The sequence below is a fragment of the Chaetura pelagica genome, unplaced genomic scaffold, assembly GCF_000747805.2.
Source record: "Chaetura pelagica isolate M959 unplaced genomic scaffold, ChaPel_1.0 scaffold71, whole genome shotgun sequence".
Taxonomy (NCBI): Eukaryota; Metazoa; Chordata; class Aves; order Apodiformes; family Apodidae; genus Chaetura; species Chaetura pelagica.
The window spans coordinates 842,047-864,102 of record NW_009952435.1 but is presented as its reverse complement, the minus strand read 5'-3'; the positions used below and the strand labels follow the sequence as shown (position 1 = coordinate 864,102).

Here is a 22,056-nt window from a genome sequence, read left to right as displayed (position 1 = left end):
CTGGAGAGCACTGAAGGGGTCCCAGTGGGGAAGAAGTGAGTTTTATTCTGTGTTTGTAATGGTTTCGCTCACCCATCTCTGGGTCACCACTCTGCTCTGCAGTTCTTCTGCAGCATCCTAGACTCTTGCAGATCCATCCTTCATCCTTCAGGGATGCAGGGAGACAGTATTTTTGAAGTTTGTTGAACAAGGTCACCCCCCTCTGAAGAACGTTTATATAATGAGAGCTTGTAGGGGTGTTATCACGGGCTGTGTATGCTTTGGCTTCTTTTGGAAGGTCATTTCTGGGCCATCTTTTACATGTGCCATATGTGAGAGCAACTTTAGAATCACAGAATCACAGAATCTTAGGGGTTGGAAGGGACCTTGAAAGATCATCTAGTCCACCCCCCCTGCCAGAGCAGGATCACCCAGAGCACATCACACAGGAACGTGTCCAGACAGGTTTTGAATGTCTCCAGAGAAGGAGACTCCACAACCTCTCTGGGCAGCCTGTTCCAGTGCTCTGTCACTCTCACAGTAAAGAAGTTTTTTTCTGATGTTTACCTGCATCCATTGCCCCTTGTCCTATTACTGGACATCACTGAAAAAAGCCTGGCTCCATCCTCCAGACACCCAACCCTTAACATATTTGTAAACATTGATGAGGTCACCCCTCAGTCTCCTTTTCTCCAAGCTAAAGAGACCCAGCTCCCTCAACCTCTCCTCATAAGGGAGATGTTCCACTCCCTTAATCATCTTTGTAGCTCTGTGCTGGACTCTTCCAAGCAGTTCCCTGTCCTTCTTGAACTGAGGGGCCCAGAACTGGACACAATACCCTAGATGTGGCCTCACCAAGGCAGAATAGAGGGGATTCTTGCTGCTAGCACACATCTTCCACATCGAAGGGGGCAAGCAGCTCTAGAGCTAGAGCAAATCTTTCTATTTGTGACCTTCCAGCTTAGTCAAGGGTCTGGAAGCAAGGAGAGTGGATTTCCAGTAATCATGTTGCATTTGTTTGTTAGACTCTCATCCCTAGAACTTGCTTGGAAACAGCAGTTGACAGCTTTGCTTGGTGTTACCAGCCGTAATTTAAGTGTTGGCCTTACCAGCTGTTTGAGACTTTTAATTTCTTTTGATGATCAGCACCTGCTGTTCATTTTTGCCCTCCATTGGCAGTTTTAGCACCCAGCCCAACAGAAGTTATCATCCATAAAAATCTCAGTATATTCTCTCTGAAAATCAGGAGTTTTGCTAATCACTCATTTCCTACTGAGACTTCTCTGCGCTCCCGTGTACTGCCCTTTTGTGCTTGTGTGTGTGAAATATATATGCTGTATTTCAGGAAAATACAGTATTTCAGTACAACTGTATAAAGGGCCAGCTGATTTGTTTAGCTACATTTTGCTGAATGCCTCCCTGCAGGAGTGGGTGAGCACTGGAGCCGTTGCCCAGGGAGGCAGTGGACCCTCTGCACTGGGACATTCCCAAGAGCCACCTTGACCCTAAGCAACCAGCTCCAGCCTTGAAACTGGCCTGTTGTGGCCACACTGCTCAACCTCTCCAAGCCCCCTCCAACCCAACTTCTCCTATTGTTTTCAGGATCCTGTGTTCTCAGGTTAGTGGACAGAGTTGATTTGAAACACAGCTTCATTTGCCTTAGAGCACAACCCGGAAATTAATCTGGAGAAACAGAAAATTACGTCAGCTTTTTGTAGACAATTGGCATGCTACAAGGAATAAATCAGGGAAAATACCCTGTTTCATGATGTTTACCTTCTCAGATCCAATCTGATTTCACATGCTTTTCTATGAACTTCAGGAAAGATTGGGCTGAGCTCAGCTCTCCTTTCAATGTAGTTCACAGAGGTCAAGAACATTACCCTGTTATCGCAGCGCTGTACCAAGACAGACTGGAGTACAAAATGTTAATGTTCTGCCCTGTGCTCAGACTCCTCAGGAAAAACATATTTTTCTTTATTAGTGTTATATTATCCCCTCTATTTCTCCTCAGAGGGATCAGCACAGTCTCTCTGGCAGCACCATTAGAGATTTCATATTAATTCAACCCTGAGAACCTTTTTGTATGACATCAGTTCTTCCTAGAGCGCGTCACTTGCACAACCTGTTGCAATTTGTTAACGGAAATGTTAAGGAGTTAATTCTTATTTGAGGGGTCTGAGTGAGGTATGTGAGTTTTCCTGAAAACTGGATGTGGATTCAAATCCTATTTGGATGTGAAAAGCAGAGTAACCGGATTCTCCATAGGAAGCAAATCAGTTGCCAGTTGCGATGGCTGCTTTTGTTATGTGACACACTTTTCCTAGGTTTTTCTTTAGTTCACCTTTTTTTCCAGAGCAAGGCATACCAGTGTGCTTGAAAAGGTTTTGCTCAAAAAAAACCCACCAAATGCCTTTTTTAAAAAAGAAAATCCAGATTAACAGAATTGTGTTTGATAATAGCCAAATACTGAAGTCCCACCCACAGAGAAGATGCACTTGCCTTAATGTCATCTCTGACTGCCTTAAAGATGTTCTTGAGCATTGGAAATATCTCCATGGGATGGGGTCACATCATTTGGGATCTCCTGGAGACCTGTCAGCACATGGATGTATTACTTTTGTACACAGACCCTCTGATTTTGAGTCAGTCTCACAAGCCACCTAGAACAAAGCAAACTCTTGCTATCAACATGTTCCACCAGTATTTCTTTCCTAGAGAGGAACTTTCCAAGCTCTTTGAAACATACTGTAGTCCTGTCAGGATTAGTGCCTCATGGGCTGCTGTTCCTTCAGTGCTGAGGCTTCCTTTCTAAAATAAGATACCTGAGAAACTGAATCTCCTGCACCCCTTGATTTTACCACTCACCAATTGGCGATATCCTACATCCTGTCTGGTCAAAGCTCAGGCCTTAGCACAGTCACAGGGTGCTGCTTGTTTGGGTGAGTGGCCATCTCTTGGACAAAGTCAAAGGGAACATAGGCTTTCCTGTGCTAAACAGATAAAACTGTCCTCATTTTTAAATTTAATTTAATTTTTTTCAGAAAATGAAAATGTCCTAAAATTGCACAGATCTGCCCTTTCTGTCTGAAATTCATGGTCATCATGTACAACTCAGCCTTTGCCTCTAGAGACAATATAACATTTACAGCTGAACATATGACTTGCTAAAAACAGAAACAATCCAGATCTGTGGATGCCTCACATTACTCATGTACCGCAGCTTCCTTCAGCTAGGAATGCAGCAGTGTGAAACACAGGGCACAATTCACCAGCCTTGTACCTTCTGTGGTGTTACTAAAGTAATGGTATGATGTGGTGGTACAAAAAGCCAATGGAGGCTTTTTTCTACCAAAGCAATCTAACGTTAACAGTTTCATCAACAGTTTCAACTCAGTCTTCTTTTATCCTCTGATTTATGATCTAGTTGAATTAACAAGGAAGTTATTCATACTGCATCTTGGCAGGTTGCACTGAATTAACTTGAATTACAGTAAATAAAAGGAACCAGTAATACTAACGACTGTACTCAGTCAGTGGGGAAATCCAGTGATTCTGTTGTTAAACCACTGCATTCTGGTTTCACTTGAGTTCAACATGTGCACATGCTTCCCTAATGGCTCTACTCTGCTCAGAGCTTGTCAGACCACATCTGGAGTACTGCATTCAGTTTTGGTCCCTGCTGTGGGAAAAAGACTTGGACAGTCTTGAGAGGGTCCAGAGAAGGGCCACGGGGATGATCAGAGGACTGGAGGACCTGTCATATGAAAAGAGATGGAGAGAACTGGGTTTGTTCAGCCTTGAGAAGAGAAGGCTTTGGGGAGACCTTAGCATAATGTTCCAGTACTTAAAAGGTGGCTACCATGAAGATGGAAATACCCTTTTTACAAAGAGTCACATGGGAAAGACAGAGGGTAATAGGTACAAGTTACTCCTGGGGAGATTCCAATTGGACTCCAGAAGAAAATTTTTCACCATGAGAACAATTAGACATGGAAATAATCTCCCAAGGGAAGTGGTGAATTCCCTTACATTGGACAGTCTTAACACTCAGCTTGACAGGGTGCTGAGCCATCTCATTTAAACTCTATTATAACCTAGAAAGGCTGGACCAGATGATCCTTGAGGTTCTCTCCAATCTGGCATTCTGTGATAAATGCAATATGTTGATGTCTGAATAGCCAGAGGGTGTCTGAAGGTATATTAAGCAGAAGAGCCTCAGGGCTGTGGGTGTTTGTACATCATTGAAGGCATTCACCTGGGGAGTGACCTTAGGATCAGAAAAAGACTAATGTTTGAATCAGCTCTGGAGATTAGCTAGTCCAACTGCCCTGCTCAAAGCAGGGCTAGCTTCCTGGATAGATCAGCTGGCTCAGGGCCTCACTCAACCAAATTTTGAAGATCTTCAAAGATGAAGATCCATCATCTCTCTGGGCAGCCTGGCCCAGTGCTCAGCTCCTCTTGCAGGGAATAACTTTTTTCTTGTGCCCAACTGGAGTGTCCTTTGCTGCATCTTGTATCCTTTGCTGTGAGTCCCATCACTTTGCCTTGAGAAGTGGCTTTGTCTTCTCTACAGCCACCTGTTATTTACTGGAAGATAACAATTATGTATCACCTAACATTTCTTCTACAGGCTGAACAAACACATTTCTCCCAGCCTCTCCTCACAGGGCAGGGGCTTCAGCCTCCTAACCGCACTGGTAGTCCTCCCTCCACTGGTGGACTTACAAGTAGAAAAAGGACTCAAAAAGTGTGGAAACTTTTCCTGTTTGCTAAAGTGAATATAAAAGAATTCAGGCATATGTGGAAGGAATATGTGCAAAATGAGATTCAATTTAGGAAGAAAATTGCAGGATGTCAGGAAATATTCTTCTGCTGTTTTATTCTTACCTTGTTGAATGGCCCAAAGAAAACACAGATAAATATATTCAAGGGAAATGAATCAGCAAGTGGGTTCAAGCTGGATTACCTATTACTTCTTTTGAATCTGCCCTCTCTACATTAGTAGTAATTAATATATTTTAGAAGATAAACTAACTCTTTACAAAGGCTGTTCATGCACATAAAATCAATGAAAAGGTCTCAGGGAGCAGAGAAAGAACAAGTCAGAGAATAATGAAGTAAGTTAGACCCGATGAAATAAATAAGATGTCTTAAAACATAGACAACCCTGATAAACATCATCTAAGGACACTTAGAGAAGTAGCTCTCACTGTCTCAAAAGCCTTCACTGTCATCTGAAAAACTGAGTTATGGGAGATTAGAAAAGAGCAGGTGTCTTTGAAAGGCTGAAAGAGGGGAGCAGGGGAATAATGGACCAACCAGCTTAACTTCAAGACAGTCAGTCTGGCACCTTTCACAAACTCCACATAATTTTTACCATGACAATAGAAATCCAGATAACCTAAACTGATTTTGTAGCAATTGATTTCATCTCCCCCTCCTCCTTCCCATGAAAATGTATTACTAAGGTATGAAGGAACAAGTATTTCTAAGAAGACCACTTCAAACTGTACAAGTGTACTTATCCCTCTACAATTTAAAAAAAAAACCCTCTCAGATTCAAAGCTAGGAATTATACAAATAGAACATACACTAAAAAAAAAGTTTATAAAAACACCATAATGTCTGTGCCTATGGAAACGATCAGTTTAAAGACAAGAGAACAGACTGACTGAGCCTGCAAAACTCAAGGTAGTGTTAAAATGTCCAAAGGATCAACTGAAGTTGCACAAGAGAAGTAGGAATGTTCAACCATTTTGAAAAAGGGGGGTTGCCTTCTTTTTGTCCTTGAGAATTGTCATTAAGGAAGGAGGTGTCCACCCATTTCTGTGGATTCAGGGTTAAGGTGCTGTAGACACTAAGAAATTACATTACAGGAAAAGGTTTCTTCAGAAAAGATGGATATCTACTTATGGGCCACTAACACCCAATTCCACCTGCAATCTGTGGGAGAAGGTGAAAGCTCAAGACATTAGATCTCCTCTTTCTCCATGGTTGAGAGTTCTTTCATCACTGCAAGGTCCTTACATCAACTGGTGTACATACTCTGCCACCCTGGCTATCTAGAGGCCTCTTAGCAACAGACCAAACCTAAGAAAACACATTATCCACCATCCATCCTTCTATCATAGTTACCCTTTTCAGTTATTTTTGTGTTTTGTTTTGTTTGTTTTTTTTTCTAGGAGGGGAAGGACCTTGCAGTTAGTTTTGTTTTCTTTTTGCATTCAAAAGAACTTTGCACAAAGCTAGTTGTATCTTCTTGTTCAGTAAACTGGCACATTTTGCACAGCTGCACAGATTTTTTTCTGTCATCAAGAGACAAGCAATCTGAAAAATTAGAATTTGAAAATGAAGTTATGAAGCATAGAAACCCACCAAGAACATTCTAGAATAATTGCAGCAGCATAAAGGTCTTGAAATTTAAAACAGTCATGAAGTAGCCAGGGGTTTGAGGGTAGTGATGATTCCCCTCTAGTCATTGCTTGCAAGGCTGTATCTGCAGTACTGTCTCCAGCATAGATCCCACATTAGATTTGCCAACAAACTAGAGAGGCCCACCAGTGAAGGCCCACCAAGATGGTCAGAAGGCTAGAATGTATGATGAATGAGGAGGAGAGGTTTGTGCAGCCAAGAGAAAACACTTAAGGGAGTTTCAGCTGCTCTCTTCAACAGCCCAAGAGGTAGTTGCATAGAAGATGGCTAAAGGTGCACAATGACAGGACAAGAGGCAATAGGCAGAAGTAGCAGCAGGGAAAACTCCAGCTGGACTTATGGAAAATTTCTTCCCCATGAGAATGGCTAAGGATTAGAAGAACTGGTCCAGAGAGATGGTGCAAGCACCATCCTTTAAGACTGATCTGGACAAGGCTAGGAGCAAATAGCCCAAACCTTCAAGTCAGCCCTGCTTTGAGCAGGGACTCCAAATGCCCCTTTCAACCTAAGTCCTTCTGTGTTTCTGTGGTTTTATAAACATAAACATTCTCAGTGGTTGACTGGCTCCTGACATGCTGTCCTCAGCTGCTGTCTGTGGCAGATATTCATATGTCAGCTCAAACTGGATCACCTCTCTGCAATGCTTATGTGGAACTTACAAGGCTGCCTAATTGAACATAAAATTCCTGTAACATTTCAAAAACAGCTGTGGAGAATCATCCTCCAGCCAGGTCACCTTGAATAATTTGTCACTTACCACCTGGCTGTGCATTCTACAGATCTGGATCCAGCACCATGGGTGTTGGGTGTACTGAATGTTTTCTGTTCTGTCTCCCCTTCTCTCCCTTACTTCTGCTTTTTACTTTGGGTGAAGAAACCAATCAAATGCTGATATGTTAGCAAGTGGGTTTCAAAGGAAATGTTAGGAAGTTTGGATTATGCTGGTTATCATTACATTAGTATTTCTTACTGGGAGATGCTAATTTAATGCAATGTTATAACTCAGTGTTAGGTTCATAATGCTGTTTGCTACTATGCAGGACCTGGAATTTTGCTCCCCAGGAGATTTGTGCTAGTAAAAATTCAGATTATGAAGAATAAATAAAGAGTTGAAAATGCAAAGTTTTCTACAGAGTAAAAAGGCTTTAAAAATCAATTTGTAACATCTGAAACAGACAATTTTAGAGTTCCAGGCCATTTCTGCAACTCCCTCTTTGCTGTCCAAGAAAGTCAGCTGAAGCAATGGGCAGACAGCTGGCCAAGGTACCAAACTGACAGCTGGCCAGGGAGACATTCAGACCTACAAGGGCAAGAAATCCTGTCAACACAATGTTCAGGGTGTTGCCTTGTCACACAAGCCAGTTGGTGAATTTGAAGCCTGAGAAGCCACAGGAAACAGGAGTTTAGGGGTTGGTTCTCAAGAGCGTCCCAGATAGATTTCTAGATTGAGAAGGCCTTGAAAACATTCATTGGAGGCTGCCAGAAATCTTACTGATATTTTCCTAAGGACACACTTTTCCCCTCCAATAAGCTGCTATTTTCCAGAATAAATGCAGCACATGAGTATTTTGAGGACAGATACTAAATTTTTAAAAATGTATGTGGGGAAAAGTAATGCTGATATCACAGGTAAAACAACAGGTTCTCAACTGCCACTCAGAACATAATAATGAGGTTATGATAGACAATTTGACTGAAACATCAAGCTTGATATTTAGTAGCATTAAAAAACACAAGACAACTGGAGGACAGAACAGAGAGTGCACGCTTGCACAAGTGCCACATCATGGGTTCTCCCCCACCTGGAAAAGACATAAAGCCAGAAAAGTTCAGAAACATTTGGTAAAGATGGAGAAAGGTTTGAAGTAGTCTCCACACAGGGCACAAACAAGTAAGATAGGACTCTTCAGCTTAGAACAAAAGAAGACTGATAAGGGAGTATGACAAGGCAAAAATAAAATTGCAAGCGTTCTTGAAGAAACTTTTCAGGGATTGCTTACACATTGTCTCTTCACATTCAACAAGTGGGGGTCATTGAACAAAACTATTAAGAGCCAAAATAACCAAAAGGAGGCAATACTTCTCACAACAGGGAGGAACCTGGGGTTTCCTGCCACAAGATGGGTGCTAAAAGTTCACATAGTCTCAGAGAGCAACTGGCAAATTAATGGAGGAGAAATACACAAAGCATCATGAAACCCAAAGATGTAATCTCTGGCCTAAGAAAACCCTGGAGTCTGGAGAATATTCTGGGCAAGCACCTTCGTATAAAAATGGTAAGAATTGTTGTGGCTACTGTTCATATTGGTTTTCCCTATAGGAACAGGCAAAAGTCCATTGCTAACACAACTGAAAGCCCTTGAGCTACACAAAAATAAAACTGGGAAGGAGTCAGTAATTTCAAGGGATGACAAATGGAAAACAGGAGTAGAAAATGCAAAGTATCAGAAACACAGAGGTACACACGTGAGGCAGGAATGTAGGGACATGTTCCTGTGGGATGGTTTGGTGACAGAGTGCCTGGAGTTACCCATCCTGCCAAAGCCACACGTGACTAACTCCTATAAAGAAAAAAGCAGGATTACAGGCAGATAAGTATGTAGCCAGCAGCCTGCTTAAATTTAACTGAATAGGAAGGAATACCAAGTACAGAAGAAACTTCAACTCATAGCACAAGCAGCCATACCAGAAGTAGTAAATCCACCTGGAGTGACTGCACTGCAGACACCCTGCATGCAACACTGCAGCCTGGGGTTAGGCACAGCTCCAGGCTGCCCTGGTCCTCTCTGAAACAGGCAGGGAGGAGCCTTGCACCCCTGTGTGGGCTGCAGGTTCCCCGGGACACGCACTGACGACCATCGCCAAGGCCAGCTGCAAAGCAGGGTGGCAAAACCATGCAATGCTACAAGCGCGCCAGCCGACTTCATCAGGACGATTGTTGGCAATAACAGAACCGCTGTTGTCTCCGCACCGCGTCTCCGGGGGTTGTTTACAAGATTTGTCCTGGAGAGGCAGCAGGGAAAGATGGCATGCCCAGCTGAGCTCTGGCACGAGCACACCGCCACTTCTCTTTTGGGATGGAGTTTTCCCACTGGAAGAAAGGAATGCACGAATTTCCCTTTGCTGCAGCCTGGTTGTTAGGAGCTGAAGTGCTTTCTTTAACTGCCAAGGATACATCTTAAGTTTATAGGCAGGAGTTTTTCCAGCTGTCTGTGTGTACTTTGAGAAGTCCCATCAACTTTTATTAGGATTCAGACATTTAAGAAAATGCCTGGTAGCACTAGATAATGGTACAGTTTGCAGCAAACTGAATTATCAAAAAATCTTAACAAACTTCCAAAGCTATCTTAGGTAAACACTGAAGAAAAAGCTACAGGAATATCCCATGTGTTGTTTTCTCTCCTTCTCTTCCTAGGTTTTTCAGGTAACAGATTATATTCTCATGGGTCCAGCACCTTCTCCTGAGAGCATCTCTAAGCTGAATGTAATCAGACTATTTAGATGCAGGAAATTGTTTTGTTGTTTCCCCTCTATCAGATATAAAAACTCATCAGTGCACACATCTACAGCTCTTTGTTTCTAAAAACACATTAACTGGAGCAAACTCACAATCTTTATCAGGGACTTAATTTGTGCATTTCAAACCTAGTGATTTTAAAAGCTTGTACATTTTCAAACTGAACACGACTGCATGTCATTTCTCTCTCATTTTCCTTTTACATTATTTGCAGCAACCCATGTTCAAAACCACCCCAGCAGACGTTCAGCCAGCTGATTATCAGAGCCGCAGTAGCGCAGAGCTCAGCAGAGACAATCAAAACACACCTTGTTTCATTGTGCATCCAGCCTGGGAAGGTAGGACAGCATTTTCTGCCACTACCTAGAGATTTAGGCATCTTCCTTTCTGGCAGTCAAAGAAGAATTAACTGGGACAGAGCAACTGTGTAAGCAAACTTGCAGCATTCAAGGAAAAACAAAACACAACTGCAGTCTCTTGGGGTTTTCTGATATATGGAGTAAAACTGCTGATCACTACAAGAAAATTAGTCCTCCAGTTTATTGGCTGAAATCTCCCATTTGCATTGACAGGAAAAAAAACCACCCAAAAACATCCAAAAAGCTAAGAGCTAAGTAAGCAAAACTGCACAGCTAATGCAGGAAAAATGGGACTACTCAAAGGATTTAAAATTATACAGATGTGCATTACATTCTATTATAAACCTACATTATACCAAATTTCAGTCCGTTTATGATCCAAGAACCCAATTTTATTTAGCACGCAGATAAAAGCTTTCTACTCTCATTTTAGTCTGCCAGTGGTAAGCTAAGTAAAAAAAAAATAATCAGGACTGTTCATTTTCCATTCAGTTAGCTTTTGCTGATTTAATTGTCTGGATTGTCTGTATCAACAAGTATTCTTATCAGCTTGTCATAAAATTGTATCCCTAGCAGTCACTGACTGAAACAAAGCTTGAACTGCTGCTCAGGGAGATTAGTAGATCCAGTAACAGCAGGCCTAATTCAAAACAAAGTATGGTTTCTACACACAAGTTTTAACACTTGACATACTGATAATTTATGGAGATCATTAGATCATAAAAATATTAGGTGGATTAAAATGAGTCATCATCTGGACTGAGTACTGCAGACTGGGATGGTGACGAGGACTTAGAAATGACATTTATCTTCCACCCTTCTTCAATTTTGAATGCCCAATATGTCAGAATAAATGCAAATATATGAAAATCAATGTTCAGCTTCATGCTTGAAATTTCCAGTTGCTATAATTTGTTTCCTTATTTACTTTAACATATATAAATTACACTTTACATACACCTCCATTCAAAATAAAATTCTGCTATGCCACTCTTCAATATACAGAGTTGCCAAAAAAGAACTTGTCCAATTGCAGCTCCCAGTTCAAAGAACAAACTCAAACCTTGGGAAAACACAAGGGCAAGAACTGATTTTTTTTATTAACCTATTTCATGGACTCTCAAGAGGAAAATGAGTCCTGTCAATGGTTCTTCACTGCGTGAGACTAATATCTTACCAGAGGACATGGCATTATTTCACTCTTACATCTCTCCCTCAGGAATACTCCATTAGATGAAGTAGTTCAAGGGCAGGCATTGGAAAGTCTGTTGTAGCAAGGTACAGCAAATGGATCCAAGCCACATTAGGACTTCATCAGAAAAAAAACACATGATACAATTTAGTTTGACAAGCAATACAATGCTTTGTATCATTGTGGTCCAAGTGAAGGACAGTAACTTCTACCACTAGACACTTTCAGGTCAACTTGACATAAGGACAAAGAGTACTGTTGAAACTAAGCCACAAAGGATGGAATTTATATCATAAGTTTCTGAGGTAGCCAACTGTTTTTTTAGTCAGATTAAGTAAATTACCCTCTTGAACCTAAACAGCCTTTTAAAAACATTTACTATGCAACAATATATATACCACCACACTTTTAAAAAAAATCAACAATTATTTCAGCTATAAACAGGTATCTTGCAAAAATTAGAAACTCCCACTTGAAGAAATAGCAGAGAAAGATGACCACAGCAGACATGACAGTCACAGACTCTTAAAACAGGCACACTTCAAGATAGGAGTTTAAGGCATGCTCAGCATACCTACAGATCAAGCTGCCTTTCGAGCAGTTCACCAGTCCGAAGAAGAATCTCAGACATCAGTCTTTAGCAAAATGCAGTCTGCTTTTCCTCCCCGCCCCAGGATGCTGTATACATTTTTATTTGGAATATGTTAACTAGGTTGTTAGTTAGACATCCTACACAGGCATGTGTGCATGCTCACACTGATTCCTGTATCCAGTAAAGAACCTGTTTTAGTAATCAGGTTGGGTAACAGCCAGTTAAGAAATCATAAGTGTTTTTCTAGAACTTCAGTACTTTTAATGAAACCCCATTTTTTGATTCTGAAGGAATTCTTGACCAGTTACACGGGCAGCTCATCTGTACGTACCATTATTCTGTTTCAAATACAGGCTCTAGATTTTAGTGGTGCATGGTCCATTGCCAGCAACAGACACACAAACCCACCAGTAATATGGAACTTAAAATGGTAAGAAGACAACACACTTGAAGAGAAAATTCTTTATAGTTTTCATTTAAAAAATAAAATAGGTGAAATTTTAAAAAGAGGAACATCCCATTCCAACTGAAATTTTAAAATATACTTCCATGCTAAAAGCAAAAGTCTGGATGTGAGCCTCATGGAAGCTGCCAAGTAACAGAGAAAGAAACTTAATCTTTCACCTTACTCGTATCCGTGTCTTTGCTTTCCTGGCTTACATAACTGTTGACATTTTTACTAGATTGATCTAAATCCTCCATTTTGTTTTCTACTTCCATAGCACTGCTTTCCATAGGACTGTGGTAAGATTTTTCATCTATTTCTGCTTCCATTTTTGTGACTAAATCATGTTTTTCTACATCCATTCTTTCCTCTGTGTGTTCTAGCCTATGTTGAACTTCTTCCTCTGTTTTACTTTCTGATTCCTCTTCTTTCCTCTTTGCTTTGAACACTTCAACGCCCATCATCCTCAGGTAATGAAGTCTCTCATTCTTGGGCACAAAGGCACGGAGTGATGTCTTTCCTTGCCATCCACAAAGCACTATAGGACACTGAAGTTCATCAGGTTTTCTACAAACAAGAAGTTACATTTGGTCAACTATTGGAAGATGAATCTGCATAAATTAATTTTATAGCCATATCACGATACATAAGTGCACTATTTTTAATAGTCAATGCATTTTTTAACTTTCATAGAAGATGCAAGTACATTGGTCTTAACTTCAGTAGCTGAACAGGTGCCTGCTTGTCTATAAGCAAACAAGAAAAAAAAAAGCTCAATGCTATTAGAATTCCTGTAACATGCAAAAACAATTTTCTGGTTCTGGCTTCAAAACTAATATAAGCAACAGCAAGATAAAAGTTTACATTTGAGAAGTTCTCAAAAGCTTCGGATATTACTTTGTCAACAAAAATGAACAATGAAAAATTTTTCTGTTTGTTTTCTATTCCAAATGCTGCACTTCACAGGGAAACAAACCAACCAACCAATCAATCACATGCAGTGATACTGTGGACCTCTGGCAGAACTTCCAGCTCTCATTTATAAAGCTGAATCCTACAACTGTTTTAAGAATACCCAGGCAAGACAGCTTCTTTCCCTGTTACATTATTTGAATCCTGTCCAGCTTTGCTGTTGACCTCACTGCATCTCTTTGCATCCACTTCTGCTTTTCCTGAGTGACAATAATTTCTTGTGCAAGGTTTTAAACTGTAAAATGGAAAGTAACATAACTACTTACTCAGGGTCTGGGTTGTACTTCAGAACTATACTTCCCATTGCTACAGGGAAGGGGGGAAAGGGGAACAAAACCAAAACAGATGTGTTACTAGGTACACTGTTAAAATTATTGTAGTTTGAAAATCTTCAAGAATATAAGTTTTTAGACAGCCACACAGCATCAGCTGGTTAGCAGTTATCTACATCAGCAAACTACAGACAGTTTTTATTCCTTTTTTTTTTTTTTTAAAGACTAAAATATTTATATAGTTACAAAAGCAACTGTGAATCTAGCAAGGAACTTTTACTAAAGTAAAATGAACATTGAAAGTATGGCAGCCCAAACTTCAGAAAAATTGTTCTTCCCATTTTGTCTTATCGAACACTAAGTATGAAGACCAGTAATGACTTGGAAATAAAATAACATTCACAGAAGTCTGAAAAGCAGTTTTCTCTTCTTCAAGCATTCAGCATAAAGGAAATAAAAAATTAATAGGACTAGACATGGCTTCCCATAATTCAGAAAATGGAATTTAAATAACTATATTTGATATATAAAATAATGACAAACAATTACAGATGACAAACACTTTCATCTCAAGCACTATCACGTGTAAAGATCAGTAAGGTATATAGAAGTCTTTGTTCATGAGATGTTTTAAATGCTGCCTCACAGCAGTCACAAGTTTGGCAACTGTTCTGGAGTTCATACATTTTAAAAGGTGTCATCAGGAAGGACTAAAGATTCTAGTAGCACACTAAGTTTCAGTAATGCTTCCTTAATTAACAAGTATATTTAAGATAACTCAAATTTAAGATTACTCAGAATTTTTAGCAAACACAGTCTATAAGACAGAATTTTTATAGTCTTCCACGTACTGCATTATAATAATTTTGTCACAGCACAAATTAGAAGGCTTACCCATATCTTTGACTTTCTTCTGTGTTTCACTGCTAAATTTACTTAAGAATGGATTTTCCTGGGTTAGCAGAATTTTAACATCTTCTATGCAGACATTTATAATCCTTGCATGAATGAATGGGTACAGAGTATAAATTCCCTGTTTAATAAATAAATATTATTATTTCAAAACATAACCTCAACTTTATGAAGGAAAAATGTTAAAAGCAGTATGTGCTTTAGTGTGGGAAATGTTTTTTCTTCTTCCCCACATAAGTCTAAACAAAATGCCTTTTAATCCAGCAAAGGTTTTCTGCTGATTACTCCCAGCTAAGGGACCAAACCCAGACCTGCTGCTCAAGGGCAAACGAAAGCAAACAAGACATGTGGTACAAGGCAGGAAGGATGGGTAACAAGTTACCATTGCCCTGCTAGTTACCGCCCTAACTTGGGGCTCCTGGGTGCCAATCGCTAAACACACACACACACACACACACACACACACACACACACACACACACACACACACACACACACACACACACACACACACACACACTCTTAACTGTCCTGCCGGGCTCAACTCCTTTGATCCACAACCCTCTCTCGGAGAGAACGCCTTTAAGAGCACAGCACTTTCTGTGTTTCTAAAGGACACGTTACTCCCCTGATATACCCCTGGTAGCCATATGTCATCCCTACATTTTCCCTAAACCTCATCCCACAGTTTGTGTTAACCCTCAGTAAACCGGTTAATTCGTAAACTAAACATCGGTCTAAGCAGCAGTTTGCGGGCGCGCTGGGGGTGCCTTCTGACTGCCCCTCCCAAACACGGTCCCGCAGCGGCCGCTCCTCTGGGAGAGGCAGCGCCGAGTGTGACCCTGGGTCTGATCCAGCAGCCCCTCCAGACTGGGGGGAAGTCACGGAAGCACCTGACAGCTGGTACCCCCTGGCATCAGCTCGTGACATTTAGCTGACATCAGAAAACAATTTTTGCATTTCAAACCATACTGAAAATACAGGCTGTCATTAATCTGACTAAGTTAATGCCAGCTGTGCTACACATTCTAGAGGAAACCAAAGTATCTCTTTGACAACACAATGTTATGTAGTTACCTCTTGTGCTAATCTGAATGCACATCCAAACTGTTCACCATCGCTGCTGCGAGACCAGACTTTTATCCCTGTATTAATAACCTGCAAACAGCAAAGCAAATAAGCATCATGAAGGAGTATAAATACTAAATTACCCCTCTGAATTTCTACCATAATGTTTCCTCATTTGAACTGGACAAGGAATTAAATTAATGTAAAAATTAATTCAAAGGGAAAAAGGAATTGCCACTATCAGAACCTAGCTCTCTCTCAACATCAACACCTTTTACTCCTTTCCATTTTGAAAACCAAACATTATGGGGAAGTGGAAGTCTTAAAACAAGGGCAATGAACTTTTAAAACCTAATTTTAGTTTTAGCTTGAGCAGGAATTTTCTGGGTGATTCTGGGAAAGTCAATCAAGGACAGAATTTTTAAAATGCACAAGTGCTTAATATTAGGACACTATATCCTTTGTGGTACCCAAAGTCTCACTGCCTAATATAATGCAGCAGGTTCTTAAAATTTTGTCAATTCTACAGGCATTTCCTGCATGTGGGATAAAAGGGTAATTATTTATCCATCTCAAAGATCTGTTGCAAAGATGTAATTAATATCCTTGGAAATTTTCAAGATTTGACTGGATAAGGCCCTGAACTGTATGTGATCTAGGTTTGAAGTCAGCTCTGCTTGGGGCTAGAAGAAGTCGGACTAGGTTACCTCACTCCAACTTGAATAATTCAATTACTTAAGACAAATCTTTAACATTTGCAAGGCATTTTCTGTGTGGACTCATATAAAAAAAAAAAATTACTTCCTCCTCTAATTCACAAAAAGCCACTTTTCTCACTATCATTCAGCTTTTCATTCAAATATGTTCAAAATGTCCACTTGTTGAAATTATTTGAAACAATGTCTTCATGTAACACAGCCAGCTAATAATTCAGCTGAAGTTATCCATTATATTTGATAGGCTTTCAAAGCTCTTAATACTTTTATAATTAAGGGACTGATAAATACAAGTGTCAATGTAAACTTGTCAAGGCACCTGAAGACCACAGAACAATGTCAGCAGTCATATATTCCCTTCCTCTACTTCTAAGTTTCCTTCCATCAGCCAAAAAACATACGGATCCTGATCTTGGGAACTGTTATTTACCTCTCAGAAACAAAGGTCTGTGAAAACCCTAATCCTCTGTATAAACCTGGCAATAAAGTTCAAGGAGGCACCCATTGATGTTTATGGTCTCCATTATTAAAACCTGAAGAGATGAACCATACCTTCATCTTCTCACTGTTGTTCAGAAGCACATTCCTTAGCTCCCTAGAAACCATGTAGAGCTGTCTCTTCTTTCCTTCTTGAGTTCGAGTTAGTAAATTCATCTTGGGAAATGATGGGTCCAAAGCATAAAATTTCCTGCAGCCATAATACTTGTTTTTATTAACTGAACAATGAAATTACATACTCAAAATGCATGGGTTAGTCCATTTCCTTGAGCTACCTCTGCAAACACTCACTGCTTTGGCTCCAGAACACAAAGATCAGACTTTCTAGGATGCGTGACATCAGAAAAGACAAGCTGTTGTAGACACTAAGATACAGTCAGCAATTTCCAGTGCAAACTACAGCTAGCTACTTCATTTAAGAACAATTTAAGTGTTGAGGATATGTGCCTAGTATAAGGTTAGGGAAAAGGTTTTATATGTGACCAACTAGACCCATCTTTTGTGACTAACTGAATGCCTAATATTCCTAAACTACTAGGAATCTTACAGCCAGAACAGAAACATTTTTTTTTTTCTTACTGAATAGGAAGGAACAATGGATCATCTTCAGGTAGAAACACAAAAGGGTCTTCTTTAAAACCAAACAACTTCATTTTTTTAGATGGTGGTGGTCTAAAAATAAAATACCAATACATTGTCAATTTTAGTAAAAGTACTTGGTTTAAAATCAGTATATATATTTAGTTCATTTAGTCAACATTTGCCTTATGGTAAAAACAGTAATACCAAACAGAATACTGACATTTTCCTGTGCTTCACTAAGACAACACTACCCACAGTTCAACCTCTTAAAATGAAAGCAGTGCTCAAAAGCAGAAACGACAAAAATAAGTAAACAGAGATTTCTGATGAAGTAACTGTAAGTACACTAAAAATCCTCCAGAGATTAACTTCTGAAAGTAGTTTTTTCCCTTAACAGAGAAGAAAGGACTAACAGACTTTGCATATGCTAGGAAGGAAAGTGGTTATTTTTTTTAACTTGCTGAAATACAAGACAGAAAATGTGTAAACATAGGACAACTGAGCAAATCCATTAATTCTTTTTGATTGACTTCTAAATGATTCCAATAGCAACAGAAATATAGAAATATCAGCAATTATGAAACTGTCACAGGACAAATACAAAATGTGGTCTCTTACCCACACACTCCTTCCTTTTTGCTTTGTTCAGTATCTGAATTCTGCAATTCTTGCATTTTCTTAGACTCTTCATTTTCAGCAAGCGTTGGTTCCTCAGTAATACATTCAGAACCATTATCTGCATTAGCTGCTGTCACTTCAGTATCTTCCATTCGTTGTGGTAATTTCTGATGAATCTATTTCAAATTATAGGATTTTCAACAAAGCAAAAGTAGTATCTAACTTGTAACAAAAGCAACCTATGTCCTCTCTTTGCATGTGCTTAATTCTTACTAATTTCTATGTAAGCTTAAACAGATCCAGTCAGAGAGTTAATCTGATTACTAAGTCAAGATACCATTATAAGTTGCATTTACATCTAGTACTGATCTGGACAATTTCTTACCAGCTGTCCAAGAAAGCTGTTAATGTACAATTTACAAAATCATTCAAGCACTCAAAGAGAAGACTATCTTAAGTCAGGATCTGTTGCTTTCCTCCTAGCACTCAAAGGGACACGCATCCTGCTGCTGCATTAAACTTAGAACACCATGAACAGATTGGATGCTTGCTTCTGAATAAATGCTTTCTCCTTACTGCCACATTTTACATTTTATTCATGCAGTGTTCTAATGAAGCAAACAAAATAAATAGAAACAGCTAAAAGGGATTCACACATGAAGTTTCTCTCAAAGATGTGAACAATCTAAGAAATAAAATAAATGTCAACTTCAAATCCTGTTGACAGGATTTTAGACAATTGACAACAAATGGATTAAAGTCAGATGGCTGAAGCTGCTGTTACTCCTAACAGTTTTACATCCATTCCCTCTGCTGCTGCTCTGCTAGACTAATCTGCTGTGAATCACTCCTGAGCAACCAGCCATAGAGCAAGTTAAACTGAAAATCAGAATGAGCTTACAACACAGCAGAAAAAAACTTCAGCAGAGGGAACACACACAGCTGAAGGAAGTGACAGCTTTGGCTACCCAACCTAATCTACTTCGGTAATTCTTTCAAAGCCTTCGTTTTAGGTCCAAGTTTAATCTTCCTGTTTTACTATGATTTCAAAATCTTCCCACCTTTTTCTCTTCTCTTTGAAAAGGAGATTTTAACTTTTTTAAGTTCATAAGGGATTTAGTTTATTTTTAGTTGACACAACTGTAACTGACGGACAGATACAAAACAGTTACAGTATGTTTTCTATTATATAAAGTTTCAAAAAAAAAATCCAGAAATGTTATTAAAATTTATTATTTTCTCTCGTTTAAAAGCAGTTACCTTAGGCTGGCGCTTATTCCATGGCATTGGAGATTTTTTTATTAACACAGCCACAAAGAAACCTCCTGTGTTCTGGTGATGTGGCAATATCCTAAGACTAGGAAGAAAAAAATGTAAAACGTTGCAGTGTATTCATCAGCAACATTCAGGCTCTCACAAAGTATTAGACATGTCACATTTATATTCACTTTCAGGGTAAACTAAGTATTCTTAGTGCGATTGTGCAGATTTAATTTATCAAGCTAGAAACAGCACCTATATTAGAGCATTCTGGCAAAATAACTTGTATCAGTGCAATGCATTCATGTCACCATTCAAATATGAGATCTAATAACTCACTTCTAAACACTTTTTTTATTATAGCTACTGAAAGTATTTTACAGAAAATCAGTCACACTGTTAAAGCTTTACATGCTTTTCAGTAATGTTGGTTATTTATGTCTATTGGAGGCAAAGAATTTGACCTGTTTGTGTGAGCACTTATTCCTTGGAAGCAACTTCCAGCAATTTCTCTCGGTTCACTGCAATGTAAATATTGCATATTGCCTTTACATATGCAGCAAGCAAAATACACTCAGATCTATACAAGCATAGATCTACATTGCAACACATTCCTAATCTGACCTCCTAACAAAGATTTGCCCACCAACTTAAAAGGTAACCATCAAAACCTCACAAAATCCACTCTGGGAAAACTTACCAACGTTCTAGATGCATTGCCTTCAGCTTCTCTTCATCTTTTACTGGAAACATAGTGGGACGTATTTGTGTTTGTCTATTTGAAGGCACATCTTTCCACTCTTCAAACCACTGTCCATCTTTCAGCATTACCTTTAAATGAGTAAATATAAATACTGTAAAGAATCTAGATCAGCTAGTTTTAATCAAACTATTGGAAGATCAAGGTTCACACACCAAAACAAAGAGATATTATTTTCTGGTATAGTAAATTAAGTTCTTTAAAGCATAGTGTTTCTTTGTGCATTGCGTGTGTGCACTTAAGAGCAGGAGATTCTTGCCAGCTGTACTTATTTGTTCTACCGCATATGCTTCAAAAAGTGTGCAGTCAGGTAAAGACTGGTGCAAAATCAACTGCAGTGGTTTGCTAGAACATACAGGACACCAAAATCCAAAGGAAGGTCAGTGGTGAATACATAAGAAGATTAGTAAGCCATCAGACTCAGGATATACTATTACTTTTTCTCCATGGGACTGGCTGTGAGACATTCTGCTACAAGCAGTATAGAAAGGAAAAGGGCTACTGCAGTATAATAGAGATTAGAAAGGAGGAATCCCAATTTCATTACACAAGAAAGATGCGAGAGTGCGACTCAACAGCTTGGTAAGCATGGAGCCCCACGACACAGGTATGCACAAGGCCACAAAGATGTTTCCAAGGAAAGTCACTGAAGAACCATATCCCCGTGAATTTTAGTGTCTGGATCTTTATTCAGGACTCAGAACATATCTATAAATCCATTCTAAGATACCGTGTGGATGTAACATGATCTCAGTCTATGGGTTAAAGCTTTTAAAGGACTCTTAAGACAAAAGCAGAAGGTTAGAGCCACAACTCTCGTAGCAAGGTATTCTGAATGCTCTTTAAGCAAGAATACCAAAGTAAAAACAAAAAAAAAAGATCAGGGAAAATTTTACTTTAGAGCTCTAAATGGCTGGGTTTGTACTGGACGCTAGTGTTGCATGAGAGGTGACATTCAGGAATGCATGGGACAAACGCATATAATTAATGGCTGAAATGAAGCCCTGTTTTTGTTGTTAAGGCAACAAAACAGAGAAGTCACGGTGACTTCAGGACCGCTAAGTACAATGAAGTGTTTTCATACATCTTGCTGTGATTGACTTGGGAAGGTTTAATTAAGTGTTGTACTGGAAAGTGAAATGTAAGTTTTATCTAGATTATGATTTCACTAAGAAAGTTAAAACGCAAGATTTCAGCATCATGGAGTCTGGCATTATTCCATCCCTGATCAGATCACACCTAAAATACTGTATCTTTGCATGTTCCTGAAATAGAAATTACTGTATTTCCAGAATTAGTACTTCAAGTCAAAATACTCTACTGCTAGATGGGAGATGAGACAGACTATGATTCTGAACTGCTATTCTTTGGAAGTCACAAGTTCAGTTTGAAACAAACAATGGGACTGATAAACAACTGGAAGAAAAACAAGTCTGGAACTATTTTCGATATAGGAGAATAACTGCCTCACAACCCTGCTCTGTTCATCTTTGTTTTACCAACCTAACCACACAATGTAACTGGTAGGATGACGAAGCATCAAAGACCATGCTTAACTGTTGTCTATGCACATTTCACTAGCTTCTTGTTAGGGTACAGCAAAGACTAAAAAGTGTTGCAGGAGCAGATTACCAGATCTGGAGTTAAAATGTCTCTTCCTTCATGACTCTGAAATAATCCACTGGAGTTCACTCATTGTCTGGCTTAAGAAGAGAGGACTGAATGCTATATCCATGCACCTAAGTGCCCCCTGAAAAATACCCTGTTGGTTTGGTGGGGGGTTTTTTTGCTGTTTCCAGATATTTAGTCAGCTGATGCTTAGGAATATTCAGTGTGATCACTAAGTCACAGAGGTCCCACTGAAGAGATGTTTCAGCAG

General features: G+C 39.5%; 1 protein-coding gene across 1 annotated transcript in view; it reads right to left on the bottom strand.

The window, feature by feature from the left end:
- Positions 1-12,524: 12,524 nt before the first annotated feature.
- The window catches only part of NSUN2 (NOP2/Sun RNA methyltransferase family, member 2), a 20,371-nt gene continuing 10,839 nt past the window's right edge, over positions 12,525-22,056 (bottom strand). The window contains exons 10-18 of the mRNA XM_010008362.1: positions 20,118-20,248; positions 19,418-19,514; positions 18,158-18,333; positions 17,537-17,629; positions 17,012-17,147; positions 15,753-15,833; positions 14,658-14,796; positions 13,758-13,797; positions 12,525-13,086 (exon numbers count right to left, since the gene is read on the bottom strand). Coding sequence (XP_010006664.1) covers positions 12,687-13,086; positions 13,758-13,797; positions 14,658-14,796; positions 15,753-15,833; positions 17,012-17,147; positions 17,537-17,629; positions 18,158-18,333; positions 19,418-19,514; positions 20,118-20,248 — 1,293 coding nt within the window. The 3' untranslated portion in view covers positions 12,525-12,686. The remainder of the gene's footprint in view (positions 13,087-13,757; positions 13,798-14,657; positions 14,797-15,752; positions 15,834-17,011; positions 17,148-17,536; positions 17,630-18,157; positions 18,334-19,417; positions 19,515-20,117; positions 20,249-22,056) is intronic.